At 42.3% G+C, this 18,292-nt stretch overlaps 1 protein-coding gene across 14 annotated transcripts in view; it reads right to left on the reverse strand.

Annotated features, from left to right (window-relative positions):
- The window catches only part of RIN2 (Ras and Rab interactor 2), an 81,925-nt gene that overhangs the window by 2,741 nt on the left and 60,892 nt on the right, over positions 1–18,292 (reverse strand). For 13 of the 14 annotated variants that reach the window (XM_072927308.1, XM_072927316.1, XM_072927303.1 and 10 more), the window contains 4 exons: positions 14,093–15,217; positions 6,441–6,746; positions 3,401–3,532; positions 1,140–1,303 (listed from right to left, as the gene is read on the reverse strand). In XM_072927308.1, the coding sequence (XP_072783409.1) occupies positions 1,140–1,303; positions 3,401–3,532; positions 6,441–6,746; positions 14,093–15,217 (1,727 nt within the window). The remainder of the gene's footprint in view (positions 1–1,139; positions 1,304–3,400; positions 3,533–6,440; positions 6,747–14,092; positions 15,218–18,292) is intronic. The other variant, XM_072927313.1, reaches the window with a different exon arrangement.

Raw genomic sequence — 18,292 nt, forward strand, 5'->3', positions numbered from 1 at the left:
ACAGCAAAACACTTGCATTTGTGCCAAGCACATCCTGTGGGTGGTGGGATCCAGTAATTTGAGGCTCTCTTTTTAAAGAGACAAGAGCAGGAGAAGCACTGGACACACTCGGTGACAGCTCTTCCCTGCCCCCTGCATCCTCCTGCATTCAACTGAACACTGAGCCTGTATCAAGTTCATCTGCAGAGAAAGAGAAGATGGAAATTCCAACAAAATCCTGCAGAAAGAATCTTCTGTCATTTCTTCACCCAGCAGAAATAAAGGTGCTGGATGCTCCCATGGAAAGTGCAGAGTTTTGTCAGAAAGAACAAAGACTCCAGCTGCTGGAATCTGACACCTAAGTATAGGTCAGGAGAACAGAACGTGGATCCCAAGGAGACAGACAGGCTTTGGGCACTGGAATTGCACGTAATCGCTTCTCCTCTTCCTAACTGCAGACAGCTTAACTACAAGGAGTAAATCCTCTCTTCTTAATTCCAATACCCTCCCCTCTTTCAGCTCACAAACTGCTGCACCTTAATAGTCAGTCCAAATCAGATCGAAGAGATGCAGGCCTGGTTTCAGAAGATGAAGTGATAACCACTGCTGTGTTATTCTCCAGGTGAAGCTACTGCCCTACTCTAGAAGAGCAGTACAAAATACAGGGGACAAAAAAGAAAAAACAAAACACAAACAAATGTGAGGACATCCGTATCACAGAACTCTGCTGCCTGCTTAAACTTCAGAACTGTCAGGGAACATTTCTCCCACCTCTCCTCTCTGCTACCTGCTTTGTCATCACTGGCTACTGGGCAGCTAGGCTGATTTATACCTCTGGAAATCTGGATTTGATCTTTTGAACAATAAAGCATGCAAAAAAGCTGAATCTGAGATACAATGCAGTTTGTCCTCGCTTCATGTAACTTAAAAGGGAAAGTAAGAAAGCTCTCTTATTTAGTATTTTCTTCAGACCATCATAATGAAACTGTCTATTTAATAAAGAGTGCAAAGATTTCAAAGAGGCAAATTTGCCAGCAGTAATCTCAGCACTGTTTCACTCCACGTGTGGCACCAAGGGAATTTGCTATGAATGATACCTCTCAAATGGGTGTTTCCGGCAACACAATCATCCCATTTTCTATTTTAGCCCTAAGCTCTACCTGAAAATCATCAACTGAAGGTATTGTCCTGTTTGTTGTCCTCCTCTTGTGCCACTGCCGGAGAGTATCTCTGGCCTCTGAACTGAGCAGCTGGGCAGCTTGTTCTTCCTGGAAGTTCTTGATCAGTGAAAGTGCTCCATAAGCGCTTGTCAAGTAATAGCCTCCTGTGAAGGACAGCAAGGGAAGAACTTCTCAGAGTGGTCACAGTCACAAGTACAGGCAGTTTTCTTTGAGATATATATAAATAAACACAGAGAGGTACCCAGCCACACACACAGATATGAAAGTTGCCAGAATATTTACACATAAAAGGAAAATCCTCCCTGGCCTGCACAGCACTGGAGGGTGTGTTCTCAGCTGCTCAGAGACATGCAGGTGTTGCATGTGCTGCATATTACACAGTGGAGCCTTGAGTCCACTCCTGCTGAGGAAAGCCATTTCCTTAAATGACTGACAATAGAATAAAATCTTTTAAAACTCTCACTTGCCCTGTCTCTGTGAAAGCTAGGAAAACTCTGGTAACTCCTTTACTCCTGAGTACTTACTCCTCCATTCTTGGAACACCAGCTTTATCCTAAACAACTTTCTAACAGTGTTTTAGTTTCTTCCCAGGCTTCAGAGGTGGATGAAATAAACATGGCTGTTGAAACAAATTAAAAAACAATCTAACACTGTTCATCAACTTAAAAGCAACCAACCTCAGTGGCAATAAAGCAACAACTGAGTGTGAGACTGAGCATGTACTCTGGAATCATCCCAAGAGTTGCCTTTATTTTTAAAACAACTATTGATCTATCACCTTCTTAGCATTCCCCAGAATGTCCAGCTAATTCAGGAGATGGTGTGTACAGTCCTGCACACTTCCCCTTTATTACATGAGTAGAGAACAAATTAAAGGCACAACAGAGTTGCCAATGTACAAAAGAAGCTGTGGATCTCAAAGTAAAAGAGTCTCAACAGGAGGCAACAATCCACAGCAACCAGGAGAAACAATAGACGTGCTGTCTTTTCTTTTTAAAGTCAACTATTTGGGTGGGAGTGTTCAGCTAAGAGCACAGTCTATGCAGAGGCATTCAGAGATGCATTCGATTCCCACAGTAGTATTTAACTGTATTAGTGCCAGCACTCCCTCTCAGCCTTTAGCTTGGCAACAAGATGAACATGTAAAATTCATGCAAGACCCATTAGACAAATTGGACAATACATTACATTTGAAATGCACAACTCCAAAGCTCTATACATTTTTTCTGTACAGCAGAGCTGAACTAATGCCTATGACAAGCCCAGCCAATAGACAGACTATCTTTGCTGCATTCAAAACAAGAAGACTTAATAGTCCAGTAAATCTTTCTACTTTTCAAGCATGTTAATGATCTCCAGCTTCACATCAAGTATTTTCCATGCTAAGACTCCTAACAATGCACTCAAGGATGCTCTGTACACCAAGAACGGAACAGACTAGTGCCAAATGGAAGGAATCATGGCATGAATTCTCCCAGGCATAGGGGCATGCAAGAGGATACAGCAATTACAGAAAGCCAGGATATAGCACAAACAGGAAACATACACATATACCTAAACACACAGCTAAGCTTGGCTGCAAGAGCCTTCAAACCTCCTCATAAACCTTTTAGATCCTGGGGTCTACCAGGGCCTTGCAGAAAACTTCTTCATTAAAAATACTACCATGGAAACAGCAAGGAGGCAGATTTCCTTGCCTCCAGCAGACTTTAGCTTTCATTCTAGAAATGCCTCAGGAAACATACTGCTAGAGCTCATAAAAATACTTTATGAGAGGCAAATATTGGAAAGAAGTAAAGATCATTAAAAGGGGGCAATATTCTCAAAAGCACTTCCACAAAGGTGCAAAGAAGTCCCCCAGTAGTCCTCACAAAGCATGTAACCCAAGTCTTATTATGTGCCTCACAATTTGCTGAGTGCTGCTGCCCCATAAATCCTCTCTGGAAATTTTCAGGCACAAAAGGCTAAGGCCATTCGGCACCTGCACAGTGCACATGTTTGCCTGCTGAGTCAAAAGGGATTGGAAACAACATTTTTGCTCACAAAGCAATACACAGCAGCAGATTTTCCAGCTGTTGGGGCTTGTGCTCTGCAAGATACCCAGCACAGGAAATAATGACATTCTCTTGTTACACTATCAACATCACCGTAATTAGGTCTCCCCTTAATAGGATTCCTACTCAAACAGGACACCCCCTCACTAGTCCTTCAGGCAGTTCTAGTAAAAATAAATAGATTACCTTCTCCATGCAGCAAGGATGGATCCAACAACTCCATCATATATTCGATTTCGGTATCCAGCTCCAGCATATCACATTGGGCTAGCACATATGTCAACACAGGCAAGAAGTCATCAGCTCCATACAGCCTCCCTGGATTGAAGGGAACACAGGCAGTGAGAGACAAACCACATTTTTTTACCAGTTCCCATGTTTGAAAGGAAAACACTCTTTTATGTCTTCTCTATCCAGCATGTCTGTATTACTACAGAACCTCCTAAAGTCACCAATGAGCAGCAAAGAGAACATCACCTGACACTCACTGTACAGGAGACCAGCTCAATCCTGTCCTTCAAACAAACACAAATCTTATGATGCACACCTTGAGGCATGCAAGGGAAATTTAGAGACTAGGCTCACCCTGGCACCAGCTCAACTAGTGAATTGCTGAAAAGGCTGCTATGCCAGTCTGGCCTGACCTTCACCTGCACGGCTACCATTGCCTAAGAGGTGATGAATAGGCATTTTCTTTATACATCCAGGGATTGTATCCACTTTCTGGAAGCATCCAGACACAAATACCAGTCTCTGAGTATGAATCCCACAGCAGAGAAGCTTGAATATAAAAGTCTATTAGATTTGACAATAAAACTCAACTCATTTCCTTGACAGACAATTGTCAAAAACACCAGAGAGGTGTTTTACAAACACCAGGTGCTGCACCTGAAGGGAGCCTACAAGAAAGATGGGGAGAGACTGTAAGGGCCTGGAGTGACAGTGATCCACAAAGACTGTCCTGTACCTAGGCCTGTCTGTGCTCTTGGCACTTTTCCTGCATTTTGGCTTTCTGTTCAGAAATCTCAGTGTGGCCAAATCTCTGGGTCGGACAAAACGGTGTTCACTACAGAACAGATGTGCTGGTCACTCAGAATTGCCCAGAGCAGGAACCAGCTTACACCTCTGGTAAAACTCAGGTGACACCTGCTGAGGCACATGCTCCACCTACTACATGTATCTGGCTGAAGTATAGATACTCAAACAGCTGCTGGCTCAATGCCATGTTTAACAAACTTTACATGACAAAATAAGACGGCCCAATAAGCACTCGTCACATCTTAGCCCAAGTCTCCCAGTACACCACTTAACCAACAGCAGCCTCTTAGTATTTTCCTTCTGCATGTTGGAAATACCTTACTCAATGCAATAACATCACACTATGGAGAGATGAGTTTACAGAACTTCAGGCTAAGATCCCTATATCCACTTTTAAAATGCAGAATTTTGAAATGCAATAATAAGCTGGGCAGGAGCTCAGTCCTAAATCTTGTAAAAGTACCGTGAGGCTTTAATAGCCACGAGCTTTACCATTCATTTGCAATCTCCAAAGAAAGTAGGTGTCTTGATCTGCACCAGACCCAGCTGTACATGTAGTGCTTCCTTAGAAAGAAAACTGCTAAGCACCTGCAGTAGCTTATACTCACTTAGGGGAAAAAAAGTCTTCCACTACCACAGCTTTGCTACACCTTAGCTCATGATCTGTCATAGTAGTGTGCAAGAGAGAATGTCAGACTTGCACCTATAAATTCATGCCATCCAGTACAGCATTTTGGACTACTGATTGCTCAGCAGGTCTTGACTGGTCTGTAGTGCCATTTCAGTACTTAGGTTTCAAAGGTGCTTTTGGGTTCTTGCTACAGTGCAGAAATAGATGTCACTTCTGTTCCAAAAGCATGACAGAAAGTGTCCAAATGAGAACATTCAGTGGCACAGCAAGCCAAAAATACTGGATTAGAGGCTGCTTTTCTCCACCTATTAAGATAAAACCATTGTAGTTGTCATAATGCATCAATGCTATTGAATTACAACAGCTAAATATATGGTGTTACCTCTGTTACAATTTGCAGAAAAATACTCTTTTAGAATCAGTGTTAAATTCAAGGCTCATAGGACAGCCTTTCTGCCAGGCAACTTCAAAAGCCTACAGTTAAGGAAAGTTACTTTTTTTCAATTGCTTCATATCTGTAGGATGCTCTTCCTGGAATGAGGTAAAACAATGCCCTGTTTTGCAAAGTTATCAGTGGTGAACTAAGAAGTGGTGTCATGCTTCATGCTGCTTTTGGTGTTGAATTATGCTAAACCCAGTCTGACTCATCAACCCCAAAGTTAAACAACCTGACAGGGATGTGGCAAATAGAGTAAAGTATCCTTATCTAAAACCACAGAGGCTGACACAACTGGCATGGAGACATCTGGCTGACAGTCAATCATTTTGTACTCTAAAAGTCCAGTCCTGCTTTCAAACAGCAGGATCTTCTAATATATCCCTTCTGGGAGTCTGTGATGACACTACTGCCTTGGGTGGGAATGCCTGTTACCGCCACTCCTGGAGGCTGAGCAAAAGAGACTTGGCCCCCAGTCGGTTGTCGGTCTTAGTAAGAAACATAATCTCTACTCAGTAATTGTTTTGGGTCTTTTTGCTAGCTTTAATATAATTTCTTTATTATAATTGTTTTGATATAGGGCATTATACTATTCTAGACTATACTAGTAGTTTTTACTTCTACACTGTGTAGTAAATAATTCAGATTAAGATCTTTTTGGTACAATAATTTATCATAATATATATGACTCTATCTGGTTTGTCATCCTTAATCCTGTAGGACCAAGTTGTACAAAGGTTCAATCATGCCTCTATAATTCCTTGGATTTAAAACCATTGACAAAGTCTGGGCTAAGACTGAATCCAGCTGTACCCAGGCTCCTCTGAAAGCACCAGGGTTCCTCCTGCACCACGGGAGGGCTTCTCTAATTAACTTTGCCAGAAGCTGCATTCCACCCATGACAACAACTCGGCTTCAGACTGAGTTCTTAAGATATAAGATGCAGCCAGATAGTTCAGAAACAGCAAGTCAGAAGCAGAGAGAAAGAATTCCTCTCAAAAGGGCAAGGAGAAGCTACAAGGGCTCTAACAGTAGACCTGTCTGCAGAATGGGCTGATTCCTCTAAAAGACAACATCAGGTATGAAATATCAGTGAACCTGAACTACCAGAAGCGCCATACCTGAGTTATTCTCCATAACAGTGTATATCAATTTGCAAACTCTCAGCAACAGCATGACTTTCTTTTCAGGTGAATACATCTTCCGCATAGTCATGAACTTGACTTTAATCTTTTCAAGGTCCACAAAGTCTGGTGTTGGAACAAACACGCCCAGTTCCTGAGGATTCCTCTGCCGCACCAGCTGCAGGTTTTCCTTCAGTTGTTTCCAGGAACCATCTGTGGTATGAAACTCTTTCAACATCGCTTCAATGTGACCCTTCAACGGCTTCAGAATGCACTTATGCATGGCCTTCTCCAGCACAACATCTGCAACAGGAAAACACAAATCCAGCTGACTTCCCCCTCTAAAGCAGAGCCAGCATTAACACAACCATTCCCTAAAGAGACCCTGTAGAGCAAAACCTACTTTCTAAGGCCCATTTGTGCATTACATAACCTGAGTTTCCAGATGTTTGCTAATATGAAAACAGAGGCAGAGCAGAATCTGTATGGAACTGTAATTTCTGGCAATGTGGTAAATAAAGAAAAAACCACAGCAACACAAACAGACTATGGATAATAAAAAAAAAAACCAAAAAAACCCAAAACCAAAACCAAACAACAAAAAAAGCTGAGGGTCTATTAAAGTTTTTCTTTTGTTGGTCGGAAGTCTGCAAGTTTTATTTTACTTTAAGTTTAGACTTTTAACTCCCAAACTTAATGTGAAACACAGTCAAAATCATAATTTGTCTGCTTTGGCATTAAAGCCTGTCCTTTTTGCATCGTTTCCATTCAGAACTATAAGTCAATGAAGATTTCCTAAAACTCAGCTCAACTTTGTGAAGCTGGACAGATTACAGTCTTTAAACTATAAATGAAAACCAAGCTGTGTTTGTCCAGCTTCAGATTTCATCACACAAGCTTATATACAGCTTTGTCATCAAATTCAAAGTTCTTTGGCAATTGTATGCACATAGCACAGTAACTGCTAACTTCAGGGCTTATTTTTAATTCTTGTTCTACTCCAGTTTTTCTTTAACCCTCATTCTCTGTTTTCGTAGTATGGATTGTCTCAACAGAGAAAGGTCTTTGCTCAACATTTTCTCTGCAAACTTTAAAAGCCAATTTCCTTTCTCAGCATCCTTATGCCAACACAGCTTACATTAGTTATCATGTTACATTGATTATTTGTTCCGTGGTGGGAAACATGGCAGGGAATGCTCCTGTGCCATGCCATCCCCGCAGGAAAGTGGGGCAGGACCAGAGCCTAGAGCAGGCAGATGGACCAGAGGAGCACAAGGACTGACAGCACGCAGAGGAGAGGCTGTGTCACTGCTAGGTCACCCGTTTATACAAATTAACAGTGGACATTCTTGTTAGTAACAGTGACTCATTACAGTTTCATTAAACCTTATGCCTGTCCTGGGTTCTTTGCCTGTACTTCTGTGGGGTTTTTTTCATACTACGGCCTCTTCCTTTTCTCCCTACTCTCCCTCCATTTTTTTTTTTTTTTTTTTTTTTTAAATCACATACTTCTTCTAAGGCTTGGAATTTACACAGACACACACACACTCTCCAAACAAGCATTATTTTATTTTCTTGCTTTTTTCTTTCATTTATCATATTCTTCAGGCCTTTTTCCTTTTGGGTCTCCATTCCTCTCTTTCCCATATAAACACCCTTCACACACACTTCTCTTCCTATGGTGCCTTGAATTCATATGTAGCATTTTTTTCTGTATTTGTCAGTAAAGGCATGATCAGTCTGAGACATGCTCTTGGTGCCTTCTCACACAGCGGTCACCGCTGGATCCAGCTTCCCACCAGAGCCATCAATTAGCAACGTTAGCAAGTGGCAACACTTCAAACAACTGATCCTTATCTATTGTACTTGGTAGAGACACACAATCAGCACCAAACCAGCCAGGTAAATAGAAGCATCACCCTTCTGCACAGAGACAGAAACTGCCTCTCCCTGCCATCAAAGCAATCCTCAGGGTTCATGAGGCAGAAACAATTGCAGAAACAATTTTCCACCAAGAAAAATGCATGCATCTCACCCACGGGTACGTTGGCTAGCTAAATTTCTATTCTAGAGTGTACAAATAGTTCCTTGCTATCTTCACTGATGACAATTTTTTTTTGGCAATTCCACTTTATTTCTACTACCCGATTTTTTCAAATAGATAAAACACCAACTGCTATGCTTGTATGAGGAACACCTCTGCAGTGTGCATTCCAACCACCTGGTCTTGTTTATTAAAGCAGTTGGTGCTCCTAAATACCACACAAAGTGAGAGAGCTCTATCCCCGGGAAAGCTAAACTCCCACAGGCTTCCACTGGAAGTTTTGCAGATGAATATTGAGCACAAGCCATCCTTCATGTCAAAAAAAAGAGGGATCATTTGTTCACAGGAGCCTCGCGAAACTAAGCGTGTTCCTGGATGTGACTGATCCTCTATAAGAATAGGAGGCAGAAGCAGTGCTTCCCCAGATCCCACAGGAACTGGATGCTGCTGGGAGAGAAAATTCCTCCCCAGAGCCCCAGTCCATGGCTGGGGCCAGGCCCGTTGTCTGTAGGTGAGAAGTGGAAGGCTCACAGTTTCTGCCCTCAACCCTTTTACATGTAGTGCCACTTCCACAGATGAACCGTGCAGATTTTTACAGCTGGGCAAGATGGCAAGGAGGTTTCTTTCATATCTGCTGTTTGTCAGAAGATCCAAAAGCAGTGCCTGGAAATTGCTTAGAAATTTACTCGTTCACATTCCACAGTTTCTACGGAAACTTGAAATAATTTTGAAGCAGCACAGAGGAAGGGACCATATAACTAGTGGCTGTGCTCAAAGCTCCACACAGGCACAACAAAACAAAGAAAAACCACAACAAACAAAAATCCTTCAAACCACACACAAAAAACCCTCAAAACAACACACAACCTTTTCTTATCCTTTATGAATTCTTGGCACACACTCAGTGGTAAAAACCACTGAGTTCTGTCCTCAAATGAAAAAGTGGCAAAATCTAACAAGCTGGTGAGGCTAACAGCAACAGATTGATAAGGGCTGACTGTTTTTTTAATGGTCAACAGTAATACCCATATGTATCCTAACAAGTACAAAGCTTACAGAAAAATTATATTATTAAAGCCTGGTAGGACAGCACTTTTTGCGATTTGAGTCTCAGAACAATATTCAGTGTCATGGCACCTGTGAGCATGTTTGGGGCCAGACCACCCAGCCAGCAACCCTTTCTTCAGCACTGTTGCTTCTGGCTGCTTTCAGATAAAGGTGTTTTTGGGTAAGATTTCATAAACCAATTCTCAATCAGCAGCAGTTTTCTTTGTTTGACTTCCAAAGGCCACAAAAAAGTATATGAGGATTTACGAGGCAAAATCATTATCTAAGTTGTGAATTGAGGACTTATTTTTTACCTGAACATCTCTATATATTTCTAAGATCCAAATCAGCAACAAAAATTCTGTTATTTCAAATGCATGTTTTCAAATATCCTCCCAGGATGCTTACCACTCTAAAACCAAAACAGATACTCTTCAGATAATTTTTTTTTAACTGAATATAATATGAGCTGAACACTGTGTATTGTTCCTGAAATGCTTATAATTAGCTTGTAGCCTCAAAATGGGAACTGGAAGTGCTTTGATAAATGAATTGTAAAGACCAGCCAGCTAGTTTTGTTGTAACTTGTGGAAACACATCTGTATCCTGTGCTGACATGCTATTTTTGTTTTGCTGCCAACCACACAAGCCTGCATCTAGACAGGACAACATATTAGTCATTGCCAGTGTCCTTACACAGCCTCCTTACAACCCACACTTCCTCAAACTGTAGGCCACTCTCCCCTTTTCCAGGCTCTCTGTTTCCCTGCTACCTACCAACTATTGTTGCTCCACTGACAGGACCGTCAGATTCCAGTCCCTTGACTTACACTCAAACCCTGTTTACCATGGCCAAACCACTCACCAGGGAAATCAGAGGTCAATAGCAGACTGAGTGAGCCTGAGAACCACCACAAAAAGTCACGGTCCTGCAGAGGTCACATTGCCTGGGAGCTGAAAGCAGAAAGTTGCTTTGGAATACCACAGTGTGATGGCCAAGCATCCATTTCTTGGGTGCAGACATGGCAATCTCCTCCACAGGACCAAGAATTGAAGTAAGACCTCCCACAACCCACATTCCTTGATAATCAGCACAACCCTGAAAACAGAGGTCAGATGGAGGTGGTTGATCTACAGGCAGTGGTGGCAAAGACCTAGGAACTAGGGGTGAAAGGTAAGCCATCCCCTCATCACCTACATAAAAGCACACCAAAAACTCATAAACTATTTGTACTAGGTGTGCTCTGCTTTAAGCAGCTGTGAGCTACTTAAAACTCATCCTATAGCTGTGTGGCAAGCACATGTCTTCTCTTGAAGTAGCAGAAAAGAAAAGAAGCAGGGGAAAAGTCACAAAGGAAATCCAAGGGATGGTAAGAAAAAGAACCTGGTCCCCTGCCTCTGCTCAGTATTTTTACCACTGCTTCCTATGTGCCCTGTCCCGTCACTCCTGTGGTGAAAGGAGGCGCACTGAGGAATGTGTTTTTAAGACTAAGCTCAACATGAAAAGATGCAACAATGAAGGACAGGACACCAGAAGAAATGTACAAGCTCCTAAAAAGTAACACAGTGAAAAAAACAGCTGGCATGAGTTTTTCAAGCAGAAATAGCAACATACCATTCTAGCTCCTTTAGGAGGATAGCTGGATTAGTAAAGAAGAGGGGATCTGGGGTGCGCTGCTGCTTAACCTTTTTAAGACCCATAGGTCTAATTCTGTGCACCTTCAATATAAACAAACAAGGGAAATACTGTCCTGCCATAATTACCATAAACGGCATGTGCAGAATATTGCACTGAGAACCCAAGTATCCATGGCTGACTGTCAAACAAGACAAGACATTGGAGAAGAGGTACCACGAGGGTCAGTCCTGGGCTTCAGTTAATTAGTATGTCCAGCTCTGTCTGCCTGCAACTCCTCTGTACAGACCCAAGGCCGTTCAACAAGACATGGACTGCCAATAAGGGACCAACACATTCTCTCCAAGCTTCTTCAACATTCAGCATTTAAATATCCCTAACATACTAGAAATATCAAAACAAGTAATAGATGGTATTGTTTAGGGACATTCCCACATGATCAGTTAGTACCTTACTGACAAGTGGTTTAAACCAGTAATTTCTTGGTTCCAGGCCAGATTCAGACACTGAGACTGAAGTTGTTTAGATGTCAGATGTTAGATCCCACTTGACAAAGTGACAGCATTCAACCTGACTCAGTTCTGTTCAAAGCCAGGAAAAGATGAAAAGACAAAAACTCCCAAACATTTGCTGATCAAACAGCTCTGGACTATCAGGGTCTCTTCAGACTAGTCTTTATTCTGTGGATACAAACTGAGGTGTGGATAATTAAAAAAAAAAATTATATTCATCCTTAAACAATACAGAGCCTTGTGCCTTACTCCTGATTCTGCCCCAACATGGAGAGTCACATTGCTTCAGGGAGGGTTAACAGCTTACAGTGCTAAGGTTAGAAGGCATCTGTCAGGACTTGAAACCCTGAAGGATATTTTCCCAATGACTTTGCAGAAGCTTAACAATTTGATGGGACCCCTGTATGGGAAGCCTAAAAGATCTGCTGCAGAAGTTTTTTGCTTGCAAGAGTCCATGATGCAGTTCTAGAAGAAAAGCTACATAATCAAAAAGATCATTATGGAGATGTTGAAAGAAGCTCCAAGCACTGAAGGCTTCACTAAACCTGGGGAAGCTGTTCCAGCACCTACTGAAGTTAAGGAGACAAAAGAGGGTTAAAGTGAAGCCTGAATGACTCAGAAAGGAGGAGTATTATGCCAGAAGCACACATCCAGCACCAGGCTGACACATTGGAGGAAAAAACTGCACAGCAGAAGTGCGAACTGATGAGAGAGGATGAACAACTACTTGTAAAGTTAAAATTTGGGCTGAAATTCCATATTGAAATAGTCAAGGAAAACTATGGAACAGGTAGGGCTCTACTTCATAAAAAGCTCTCCATAGGGATGATTAAATTTTGCTGTCACATAGTTATCTACTTAGATCAGCAACAGCTGATGCTCTGATCCACTGCAGTTGTTTGCTGTCTCAAGCCAAAGGCAGTAGATGATTCAAAAGCAAGTTCTTTCTTTGTTTAAACCAGCTCACTTTATAAATTAATTGTGTTTAGTCACATGATCAAAACCAGACTTGCTGGTGCTGAAGAAAACCAGGGCAGTTTTGGTTGTTATACTTCATAACTTATGCTACTCTAAAGTCTGAAACATTTAATAGCAGACAGCATTTTTTCCAGTCTTGGGAGACTCACAGTCCGATTAAATCACACCCTTGTGAAATGAAAAGTTCATAACAAACTAGGCTTTCACAAACTTATAACCAAAGTCGATCTGTATTGCTTTGTCAAATATCCAGCACTTTACAGAAATGCAGGCAAAAATGCACCTGCATCCTCTGCTTAATTTGGTGCTTTTTCTTCCATGTAACACCCACCTAACAGTCTTTATTATTATAGTGAGAATATGACATGTCTCTGAGTCTCAATACTGGGGACACTATTCATATTTTTCTATTTGCTTTGGCAGCCCTTGTGACTTTTGCTTGACTTTGTGTAAATTAAGCTAAAGTTATGTGAGAATACTTCATCTTGGCCAAGGACAGACAGAATGTCAATATAAAATTACCCTCGAGTCCTAGGGAAGGAAGTATCTGCCAATTTTGCACTGAGCCAACTGTTGGGACACTGGGGTATGGAGAAAAACAAACAAATTAGGACCGAAGTGAGCTCACAAGGAAAGTATTCTGCCGTGAGGCATGTTTACCTCTTAAATGTGGCTTACAGGCTCTTTTACAAATACTGCTCAGACTCTGCAAGAGAGGCAGCGAAATTTATGCAGCAACAATGATTTCACTTTTTTGGATACACAAATCTCTCTCTCCTCTTAAAACATATATTCTAACTCATCCATAACCACTCACAAACATATCTAACAGAGAAGTACAGAAAACTAGAGATCAGCAGCCCCTTCTCTCTCCTGCACATTTGTTTTCTAAAACTCTTACCTATATTTTTATTTAGTTTCAAGTGCAGGGATAGTACAAGAAGTGACTAAGAATGTCTGGAGGAATCAGATTTATTTCAAAATTAGGTTGTCATAAAATGTCTCACTGCTTTTAAATGTCATTGGTTTTGAATTCTATTTCTACAGCTACAATCCCTATGGTTAGATTTTGCAGTTTTAGACCAAACATTGAGAACTATGTCAGTCCACTTCAGAGAAAAATACATGTCTGCCAGCAAATAAAGGATTCTCTATTGTCAACAGTAGAGCAGGTAAAAACGTTATAATCACAGGTAAAAAGTCTGCATTGCACCTATTTTAAGGGTAACTTCTTATCAACAACTTCCTAGTGTAATCATTCCAAACTGACAGTGTGATTTGGGGTGAGGAATGAAGGGGGAGGTTGTTTTAAGACTCAAATACTCTACTAGCCAAGTTAGCCCCACCTTTCTGAGCTGGACAAAGACTATCACTACAAACACAAATTACACATTTTCACCTTTCCCCCAAAATACAGGACAGTGCTTCTTACCTATTTGGTCTTCAGGAATCAGTGATTCGATTGGGGGATCAAGTTCAGAGCTCTGGGACAAGTAGTTCTTGACTTGGGTCATGAACTGACGAATTGTTTGCAGCATATCAGTGCTCGAAACATGGCACTCCTTGTTTTCTTGGAGAAAACTGACATAGTCCTGTACTAAGCATCCAAAATAGGTGCGTTTGTCCCGTGACATCTCTGCAATTTTCTTAATCATCCTCTTCTCGGGGGTCATGAAAGAACTGAAAACTCCACTGACTTTCCGTAGCTGAGATTTCACAATCTTGGGGAGAACAAACGAACTACTTCTTTTTTTCTTGGGCTTCAAAGGGGGTGCCATGCTCTCCTGGTCACTTTCCCCCTCAAAATCCTCCAGGCTGCTGTTGGTGTCCCCCTCATAGCCAAAGAGCGGCATGCTCCGATCGAAGTCCAGAGAGTCAGATGAGGAGGTGGAAATGCTCATGTCGCTCAGTCTCTGCTGGCCTCTATTCCACGGGATGTGTGACTCAGAGATGGCAGCCGGCGTCTTTTTGGGAGCTGCTGGAGCCGGCTCGGGCAGGGTTTCATGTGGAACCGCAGCTGCCTCCGGCACACACGCAGAGTCAGGCCGAACTGTTGCCACACTCCTGGAGGCACTGTCTGCCTCGGGGCACACAGCCTGCTTCTTCAGCCGAGGAGGCGGAATCGGGGTGGGCTTGTTCTGCAGCAAATCCAAGCCCCTCTCCTTCTTATGGCTGACTGTTTCTGGCATGCTCGTCTGCTTTATAGTCCTGGAAATCTGTGGGCTCATGAGGGTGCTATTAATAGCAGGAGGTGGTGGCCGGGGCGGAGGGGAGCAAGGCCTCGCTCTGCCATTCACGTCTGGAGTTCTCAGGGTCTGCCTTTTCAGACTTCCACTGACATCCTGGCTGTGCACTTTTAAGAAGAGAGGATTAATGAAACACAGCGCTCCGTTGGTCTGGCTGCACTCCAACTCTGAAGGCGTTCTGGTTTGTATAGAATGCACTCCATTTATAAGGCAGAGCTGGCGTGAGTCTTTGTGAGCACTGTCCAAAGGCACAGGCCTACAGGGAAGTGAAGGATCTGGGGGTTTGCTGCTAGCCAGGGAGCTCCAAAAGTCTGAAAATCATCATTGCATTAATGTAAGAATGCAAAACACCATGCAGATGGATCTCAGAACATTCAACTCAACAACACCAGTTTAAAATACCAAGAAATTTAGGTAAGATTTTATTAATTAAAAGCAGAAAAAATCCAAGTGAACCTGTTAAAGTACCACCAGACATAACTGCATGCTACATCCCTGGGGATGCTCTTACTTATTTATAAATACCATGACCAATGCATAGCTTCTAATCAGCCCACTAAGCTTAAAATTAAACTGAGAATCAAAGAAAAGAATGGAGACTGTAACAGAATACTTTTTACTGGCTTGAGACTGAAATGAACTTAAACTTCTCACTAGCATGTCACTCAGGAGAAACAAAGCAAGATTCTCAGCTGGTATTAATAAGCTCACTTCATTAAAGACAATACTTAAGCTGATTTACACCAGCTAAAGGCCACTTACAGAACTTTACAAGTATCTTGGTTCAGTTTCTTTTCATAGTGAACACATGCAACTGTACATGAAAAGGCAGCTCACATTTTGCTGTGGTGGGTGCACACATCACCTTTATCAAGGCAGACCAAGCGTCCAAGTGTCTAATAGAGGTACTGGCCTCCTGCCCTGTCGTTGCTGTGGGGACAGTTTGCTTGAGAATACAGACTGCAGTGACACATAAAGAGACCTAGTGTGCAGTCCCACACCAGCAGCATGGAAAACTTATGCTACAACAGCAAGTTACAGCTGCAGCCTCTGCACTTATCCCAGACAAGTGTCAGCATGTTTGTGCAATCAAGTCACTGTTAAAGAGCATTAGTTCCTGAAGGTATGAAGACTGAAACCAGATGTGCTCTTGAAGGCAGTAATCATGCTGAAATAAGGGCAGAATACCAGAGGAGGAAGATTTAGCTAAAATTTGCCAATCTTGACATGGTCTTTTTCCCATAGTATGTCAAGATGGCTCACTAGAGGCAACTGAGCAACGATATCTGGGCCCAAGTGCACAAATGCCAAGCATCCACAAAAGGTCCATGACCAACAGCCATGTCCTGCCTGCAGGGCAGAAGACAGGAAATAGCCCAGGGTGACAGGCCGCGGCCAGAGAATGTCTCTAGGCACAGGCATGTTTCTCTACATAGTTATGCCGTGTTGTTTGTGTTCCCAGCTTCATGACTTCACATCCTGCCTGCAGATCACTCAGTGCCTGTGCCTGGTATGTGGCTGCTGCAAACACACATGATGTAAACACTGTTGCAGGTGAAACACAAGGGAGACTGAGAGAGCATCAATTGTATGTTCAACACATGAACCCTTGCAGGTTGGCAACAGCCTTGAAATTATTACCAAAACTTCCTCCTGATGTTGTTTGCTGGGTGTCATGTCTCACTTCCTTATTGACCTATGACACTGGGCTATGTGCTATTGACTTGTGTTGTGCAGCCTAATGCACTAGAGAGCTCTGACAGGGGATACAGCCCTATGTTCACACACCATGGGGTTTTGTGCTTACATGTTCCTCAAAGAAAACTCACACTTAACAGGAAGGGCTCTTGGGAGTTTTTACGCCTCTCTTGAGTCCACAGCATTGAAAGGCTGACTTTCTGGTGTGCTTTTCTGCACATGGACACCTAAAAATCCATCAAAACCTGAACTTTGTTGCCTGCTTTTAGCTCATGGAAACCATGATCTGGTGTATATCAGGTAATTTATCCCAAATACAGCAACCACACAGACACTGATCCATCAGTCTCCTCTTCAGCTTTCAAATGCAGTAGCTACAGAAAAAACACACACAATGCAGAGACTGTTCAAGAGCAAGACTAATTCTGCAGCAAGTAGGCCACAGTGCTCTGGTGACAAAGTGTGATTGACCAGGAAAGCTTGATCAACATTACCATTGTTGTAACCTCTGGAGAGACTCACCTCATATTACTTTAAGGTTTCCATGTGTCACTGGTAGACTGTCTTCATTACACTGTATTCCAATCAAGACCTTTTACTTTCTTGACCTCAATAGTACCATATTTGCCTCTATTCCCATGATAACCCATAGTTTCACCTGATTACCTAAACTTGCAGACAAGCAGTGCAGAAGTAATTTCTCTCCTCTCTAAAACAAACCCTTTAATTGCATTGCTACTGCAGCAAACCAAAATGCAAAGCACTGCAATACATTTCTGGGTATGGTTTTACTGCAAAGTCCCATCAGACAGTTCAAGGGATCCTCAAGCTAACATTGATTTAGAGACAATCCTTTTCAAAATCAAAGATCATTAAAAAATCTACTGCAACAAAGGTTGCTGACAGTCAAACATCCCTTCCTGGAGAAGGAAATTAAGCCACTCAGCCCTTCGCTCAATGCGGAGCTGCTTAATAATTCATCTGGGTGATGCCAAAGTTGCAAATCCCACCAGGCTTTGCATCCATCTCCTTGAGCTCAAGGTATGATTTACAATGAGCATGTGTTTGGCTGAAGCAACCAAGCGATGCAAGGACATCCTTGCATTGTCTTCTGGTATTTTAAAAATTGCACCTAAGCCCTGCCCATGAATACATTCTACACCATCATATATACACTCCTCATTTTCTAAATACGCCACTTCGTTGAGGCACTGATCTCAAAAGTCACCATTTTAAGTTTCCACGTCAATCTGAACAGAAGTTTTATTAACAGAGGACCTCAGTTCCTATACTCTCCTCACAATAAATTATAAAGCCAGTGCTTTATATAGCCTCACATAGCCAGTGCTATGTGAGCATGCAGACAACATTAGGTCTTCGAGCAGAAGCCACATTCAACCTCTGTGTGGAGACTGTGAGATTTGCTTTGCCCAAGGGCTGCCCAGAGAGGGAAGAGAAGAAGGAAGAAAGGAACAGCACTAACAAAAATATCATAGAAAGCACAGAAGAAAGGAAGAGCACCACTCTCTGGCCAGAAGAAAGTCTGGCCTGCCCAAATAAGAGAAACTGCTTTTCCTAACAAAATTTGTATCATTACTAACCAATATGAACTATTTACTGATACAGCCTTATTCTTCAATGTTACAGGTGTGATACAGGGAAAAACATCTTTGTAGAGAACTACTTAC

Source organism: Taeniopygia guttata, chromosome 3 (genome assembly GCF_048771995.1).
Source record: "Taeniopygia guttata chromosome 3, bTaeGut7.mat, whole genome shotgun sequence".
NCBI classification, from domain to species: domain Eukaryota; kingdom Metazoa; phylum Chordata; class Aves; order Passeriformes; family Estrildidae; genus Taeniopygia; species Taeniopygia guttata.